The sequence below is a fragment of the Sinohyriopsis cumingii genome, unplaced genomic scaffold (genome assembly GCF_028554795.1).
Source record: "Sinohyriopsis cumingii isolate HCF-2022 unplaced genomic scaffold, ASM2855479v2 utg000744l, whole genome shotgun sequence".
In the NCBI taxonomy this organism is placed as follows: domain Eukaryota; kingdom Metazoa; phylum Mollusca; class Bivalvia; order Unionida; family Unionidae; genus Sinohyriopsis; species Sinohyriopsis cumingii.
The window spans coordinates 652,480-659,802 of record NW_028315928.1 but is presented as its reverse complement, the minus strand read 5'-3'; the positions used below and the strand labels follow the sequence as shown (position 1 = coordinate 659,802).

Sequence of the window (7,323 nt, the reverse complement as noted above, 5' to 3'; positions counted from 1 at the left end):
ATTACGATTTGATTGCTTTTTGTATATTTCATGGCAATCTCCCCGATTTCATTACGATTTGTTTGCTTTTCTGTATTTCATGGCAATCTCCCTGATTTCATTACGATTTGTTTGCTTTTTGTGTATTTAATGACAACCTCCCTGATTTCATTACGATTTGTTTGCTTTTGTGTATTTCATGGCAACCTCCCTGATTTCATTACGATTTGTTTGCTTTGTGTATTTCATGTCAACCTCCCCGATTTCATTACAATTTGTTTGCTTTGTGTATTTAATGGCAACCTCCCTGATTTCATTACGATTTGTTTGCTTTGTGTATTTCATGTCAACCTCCCTGATTTCATTACGATTTGCTTGCTTTTTGTATTATTCATGGCAATCTCCATGATTTCATTACGATTTGTTTGCTTTTGTGTATTTCGTAACAATCTCCCTGGACTCATTACGAAATGTTTGCTTTTGTGTATTTAAACGACACTTTAAATACATCAGCAATTATTTCTTGCTGAGGAAATGGGTGCTGCGTATCTTTCACAATGACACAATGAGGCAGTCGATCGGGATGTTATGTGCATATATCGAATCCGCTACCCGTGGATTAAAAGTCTAACGGTCTGCCACATGAGATATCATGGCTCTCTGGGTTTCCTCACGTGATATACTGGCTATTTAAAAAAGACATTGCATATCTTAGGTATTGTTAAAAAAAACCTTTAATTCCCTTTATTTTAGTGCATGATTGATTGGTGTAATATGGGTTATAGAGTATACAGCTTGGCCTTACTCCAGATGTGCATCTTTAAAAAACTGCGAGCTCCAATTGGTCATTTTCACTTCCTGAACTTCAGAGGTAAATTGTATAAAAAAGTGCAGATAACTTTTTTTTACATTTGATATACTTGGTAATTCATTCATTGCATTTTCAGAAGCTGGTATTGTCTAGTCTGGCAAAATTCATTTTTCCTATTTGAATAGGTGCTAAAGATGGTGTACTTTAGACTAATTCAGGCTGATTTTTTTTAGCATAAGGGAGTAGCCAGTTTTAGTTACCAGTGTGCTTGGATCATGTCTAGCATCTAGCATCATTTAGATGCATGTCTAGCATCTAGCATCATTTACATGCATGTCTAGCATCTAGTGTCATTTAGATACATGTCCAGCATCTAGTATCATTTAGATACATGTCTAGCATCTAGTATCATTTACATGCATGTCTAGCATCTAATATCATTTAGATACATGTCTAGCATCTAGTATCATTTACATGCATGTCTAGCATCTAATATCATTTAGATGCATGTCTAGCATCTAGTATCACTTACATGCATGTCCAGCATCTAGTATGATTTAAATACATGTCTAGCATCTAGTATGATTTAGATGCATGTCTAGCATCTAGAATCATTCAAATGCATGTCTAGCATCTAGTCTCATTTAGATGCATGTCTAGCATCTAGTATCACTTACATGCATGTCCAACATCTAGTATCATTTAGATACATGTCTAGCATATAGTATGATTTAGATGCATGTCTAGCATCTAGTATCATTTAAATGCATGTCAGCATCTAGTATCATTTAGATACATTTCTAGCATCTAGTATCATTTAGATACATGCCTAGCATCTAGTATCATTTAGATACATGTAAAGCATCTAGTATCATTTAGATGCATGTCTAGCATCTAGTATCATTTAGATACATGTCTAGCATCTAGTATCATTTAGATGCATGTCTAGCATCTAGTATCATTTACATGCATGTCTAGCATCTAGTATCACTTACATGCATGTCCAGCATCTAGTATGATTTAAATACATGTCTAGCATCTAGTATGATTTAGATGCATGTCTAGCATCTAGTCTCATTTAGATACATGTCTAGCATCTAGTATCATTTAGATACATGTCCAGTATCTAGTATCATTTAGATACATGTCTAGCATATAGTATGATTTAAATGCATGTCCAGCATCTAGTATGATTTAGATGCATGTCTAGCATCTAGTATCATTTAGATACATGCCTAGCATCTAGTATCATTTAGATACATGTAAAGCATCTAGTATCATTTAGATGCATGTCTAGCATATAGTATCATTTAAATGCATGTCAGCATCTAGTATCATTTAGATACATTTCTAGCATCTAGTATCATTTAGATACATGCCTAGCATCTAGTATCATTTAGATACATGTAAAGCATCTAGTATCATTTAGATGCATGTCTAGCATCTAGTATCATTTAGATACATGTCTAGCATCTAGTATCATTTAGATGCATGTCTAGCATCTAGTAATAATTTAGATACATGTCTAGCATCAAGTATCATTTAGATACATGTCTAACATCTAGTATCATTTAGGTCCAAGTAGACCTTGGGATGAATGATCATGTACAGTTGCAAGGCAATCCTCAAAGTAGCTTGGAGTAATAAAAATAACTTAGTATAAAGCATGAATGGTTGATGGAAGAAGAAAAACGATCCCATAAGATCTCTATAACCTGTAGAGCTTGAAAATATAATGCATGTCATTGCAATAAATGATGTAAAAGTACAACACTAGAACTCCTGGTCTAAAATTAGGTCCATAAAGACAATATAAGCATACCATACTTTATTTAATAATCACCACAATCAACAAGAAACATCCAATAATACATGTAGTCTGCTACCTAATACACTCCTTGATAAAATATCACATCTGTAACACTTTTATGGTTCAAACAATGTATCTTAAGAACCAATGCATTTTCAAGGTTTAAGGCTTCCTAGTTTATGTTGTCCATCACAATGAAAGCATTGAAAAGACAACTTTTTTTAAAATCCCTGCTAAGTACAGGTAAGTGTTTCCTGTTTTCATTTTCATGTACCTAAATTACAATAAAACTTCTGTTTATTTCTTTGCAATCACTAGCTCAAAACTTTCCACTGCTGATAATAGGTACTCTGAGTATACATGTCAAATATCACAAAACAGAACTGTAATAAATCTCTAATTATAATGCCTGATATGTACATTGGTTGAACAATAATGAAACAGACAATTAGTATATAAAATATCACGACTTTTTAAGTAAACTCAACACAGTTGGTACTAAACAAAGTGATGAATGACATTTTAAAAAAATAACTGCTTTTTGCAACATCATCTCACTGATAGAATGAAATAGTCAGTAACTATGTAAAAAAGTAGACTTTAAAATAATTCCAGTTAAAATATCACTCTATCAATACAAACTGAATCTAAATGCTGTTTCCTTTTTATAACATTACATTCAGCACAGTATAGGATATATCGTGTGGAGGAATGAAATCTAAATACCTTTCCCAAAGACATACAAAGGCAGGTGGCTGACCTGGACTGGCCTTGGATTACAAATCATATGTTTCACCAATGAAACTACTGTAGCTAGTCTATTTATAATTTATTAAATGCCATCACTAAGTTTCATATCTCATATTTATTAAACAATTAATCACAATATTTTATTGTCATTAAATGTTTGTGAACCTTTCATTTCAGCATCCTTGCAACACATTTAAAACGACTTATAAATGTACAAAAATTTAAAGTTTTGGCTGTGTTTTTTCATAACTTATCAAAACTGATGTGTGACAGGAAATAAGGTGTGGTCATGATTAGATCATCAACAATATATATAACAAGAATTATAAGTAATAGTGAGGAATGTTTAAAACTAACAAAACACATCAATCTTTACATCCACAATATCATCTCCACAGTCACTGTTTTTCTGGTTCCAAACAGCACTTTTAACACATCATTGGCAACTCAGACTGACAGAAATCAAATGAAAACCCTAAGATTATCAGTCTGTGGCTTTACTATATGAGCAATTGTGGCTCTGCTCAGTCTTTAGAATATTGCATCCCTCATGCAAAAGAATATTACATCCCTCATGCAAAATGGCAATCAGGAAATGTGGCTACTTAAATAAAACCCCTTCTACAAACTTTCAGATCTGTCAGTCCCAGCAAACACCAATATTTATATCATGCATCTTCTTTACAAAATATTAGAGAAAATTTACTTCAGTAAATCTTGAATGACATTAATTTATTACATTACAGTAAATTAAATGGATAATATTAACTCATTAAGTTATGATTGGTGTTATATTATATAATGAATTCAAAGGTAGTGTTTCAGGCAAAGATACATCGTTAAAACTATTTCCTTAACTAATTTCTGTTGAAAGAATTCAGACAATTTCATACACCATGTGATAAATAGGTCACTTATAATCAAATTTATGAACATTATTGAATATCATACATCTTTAGCTTGCCAAGGCTTGTAAATAATAGAATCATCTGTTCATAATTAAACAAAACTCCAACAGATATCACCAGTATACAAGTTTTTAAATTCTGAAATATATGGCAGGATGGAAAACAGATGTCAAATTTTGTTGTTGACAGGTAATTTGAAGAGGTATTGTTGCATACGTAATAGTATGAACTGAATCAAATTGAATATTTTTTATTCCTCTTTCTATAGCAATTTCATATACTGAAAGATATTTTGTTTTAAATGCACTGACAATATGCATTCAAGTTATTCACTTTCAAAAAAGGTACCACTGTTTAAAATTTCATACGCCTTATCTACACTGATGAAGCAATGAAGCACAATGGATAATTATAATAACTGTTTATATACTAATGACTATATTAATGTTATAGGCATTCTGGATATTTTGTATTTACCCTAATTGTTTATTTGAAGTTGGTTTGCTAGCTTGGTTGTTAGCTTGGTTGCCTGTATTGTAGGATGCAGCCTGTTTCAATCCAGACAGTGTCTCACTTTTATGCCACATGATCAATATCAACTGGATAAGTAACAGCTGTAATCATAATAAAAAAAACACACCTTTCCCTGTGTGGAGCTAGAGGAAAAGTCCTGTCTGGATGCATATTAATACCTGTTGCAGCATGCAAGTTCTGTGTGGCAAGTGGCTGTACGAAAAATTTTGTAAAAATGTCAGGATGTTATATTTTCGTGCCATCTTGCCACAAAGAAAACTACAGATTTATGACAGTCAGTATGTATCTGACTCTTGTTTTGTAACTGGGTTTTGTAAATGAATATATTAAATATAGAATATCTATGCTACTGTATCTATTGATGGTAAACAAGTGGCATGTTTATCACAAAACAATGAGGAATCTTTTTGGCAAACACTACATGATTTACAATATCTAGTAACATCAGCTTGTACCCCAGGCCTATAGAATTGCATGGGAAACTTCTCTGCAGTTTTCTACACTGACACGTTTGCAAAGGTTCTGCTAGATATATTTACAGGTCAGATATTCCAAAAGAGATCCTTACTGATGTGGGAACAAAGTTTGTCTCTGCTATCATGAAAGAAGTCAGTATTAAGCTCCAATCAATGAAACATTTGGTCATTAAGATATACCATCCACAATGCAATGGTCATGTAGAACTCTTCAATCAATGCACTCCTATTATCTATATCAATATTTTTTGTAACTCACGGTAGATGATTTGACCTCATTTTTATAATTTTTGTTCATGGCTGTAAATTTTACAGAATATCTTTATTTAGTTTTGCTTAATGACTTGAATCTGTTAAAAGCATAGTATTGCATAGGATCTATAAATAGATGATGACATATGTCTTGAGATTCACTAATAATAATCTTAAATATATGACTTAAATGGCACCTTTGGCTTAATTTCTCACTGACAGAATTTGATGAGGTTTTTATTGTTCTAGAAGAATTTATTAAATTCTCATTGGTTGGGCTAGGTCACATGAATAGGCAAGTTTGATGCAAAATCAGTAGTGTGATCTGTCACATGGGGTCTACTGCAAAATATAGTTGCAACAGAGGGTGCATATAAAGAGAGGACTGAGCAGTCAGTTTCACTCTGATCTTGGAGTCATTCGCATTTCTTGTGTTCCTGTTGTAAGTCTGCAAACGTGCTTTATGTTGTACTTAAGTATTATTCAAGAGGAAAAACATTTTGTTTGGACTGTTCATAGGAAATAGAAAGTGGACTATAGCATTATTCTGGAACTGTTATAAATTATTCAGAGGAATTTCGGACACTGCCATCTTCATGTCATTGTTTTTGGAAGACCAGTATATTTCCAGTTATACAATTTATAAGGAACTTTTCATTAGAACTTTCATAGACTTTTATAAGTATTAGTTTGGATTTACTTTATAATACTGTAAGTTCCTCTCATATTTTTCATTTATAACTTTGATAATTAAATTGTTTAAGTTTTACACAATTTGTTGGGTTTGATTTTTTTATGTTACTTAGTTTATGACCACACTGTTGTAACACTTCAATGCTGACATGAAGTAGCCGTTGGAGTGGAGGCATCCAAAGAACCAGCTGTAACACCTTTGCACATGCTAAAATCTGGTTTTAAACCAAGGTCTACTGAGGTGATGAGTAAGGGTTCTACTAATGTTATCTAACCCTCTATCTGTTTTCCTTCCAATGAAGTCCCATCAATTCTATTCAAGTCACATTCCTAACACAAACAATTACTGATCACATATTTGTTGGCATTCAACAAAATGTATGACATTAATTCACATGTGATACACAAAAATAAATAATACTGTCATGTGATATTTTCAGGAAGTAGTTTGATAATTTTGCATTTGTGACAATTTAGCTTGTACCCAAGCAGCTATTATGCTGGTGTTTCCATCACTGTACTGCTGAATAAATGGATGTGCCTGGAAAATACAAATATCAATAATAATAATAATAATAATAATAATAATAATATTAATAATAATAACAATAATATTAATAATAATAATAATGATAATAATAATAATAACAATAATAATAATAATAATAATAATAATAATAATAATAATAGTAATAATAATAATAATAATAATAATATTAATAATAATAACAATAATATTAATAATAATAATAATAATAATAATAATATTAATAATAACAACATGGGTGACAGCTTAATAAGTTGGGCCCATGATACACCAGTAACTAGATGTAGGGCCCACGACACACCAGTAACTAGATGTTGGGCCCATGATACACCGGTAACTAGATGTAGTACCAAAAATGAAACAGCTCCTAAAGTCTTTGACCTAAATGACTCAGGCAATAAAATTAACACCCCTACAGAGTGTCAGGCAATTACATGCTCCATAAATTATGACCATGACAGTGATGGCTTAAACCTTAATGATTTCTACATGTGTCTAAGTCAAAAAACAATTAGGAACTTGGAGGCCCAAACTGATGAATGAAAACTACAGTTACATGCAAT

At 32.0% G+C, this 7,323-nt stretch overlaps 1 protein-coding gene across 1 annotated transcript in view; it reads right to left on the bottom strand.

The window, feature by feature from the left end:
• Window positions 1-2,603: 2,603 nt before the first annotated feature.
• LOC149773244 (dual specificity mitogen-activated protein kinase kinase 5-like) overlaps window positions 2,604-7,323 on the bottom strand; it is a 106,846-nt gene continuing 102,126 nt past the window's right edge. Inside the window, exon 20 of the mRNA XM_089946559.1 lies at window positions 2,604-6,754. Coding sequence (XP_089802685.1) covers window positions 6,650-6,754 — 105 coding nt within the window. The 3' untranslated portion in view covers window positions 2,604-6,649. The remainder of the gene's footprint in view (window positions 6,755-7,323) is intronic.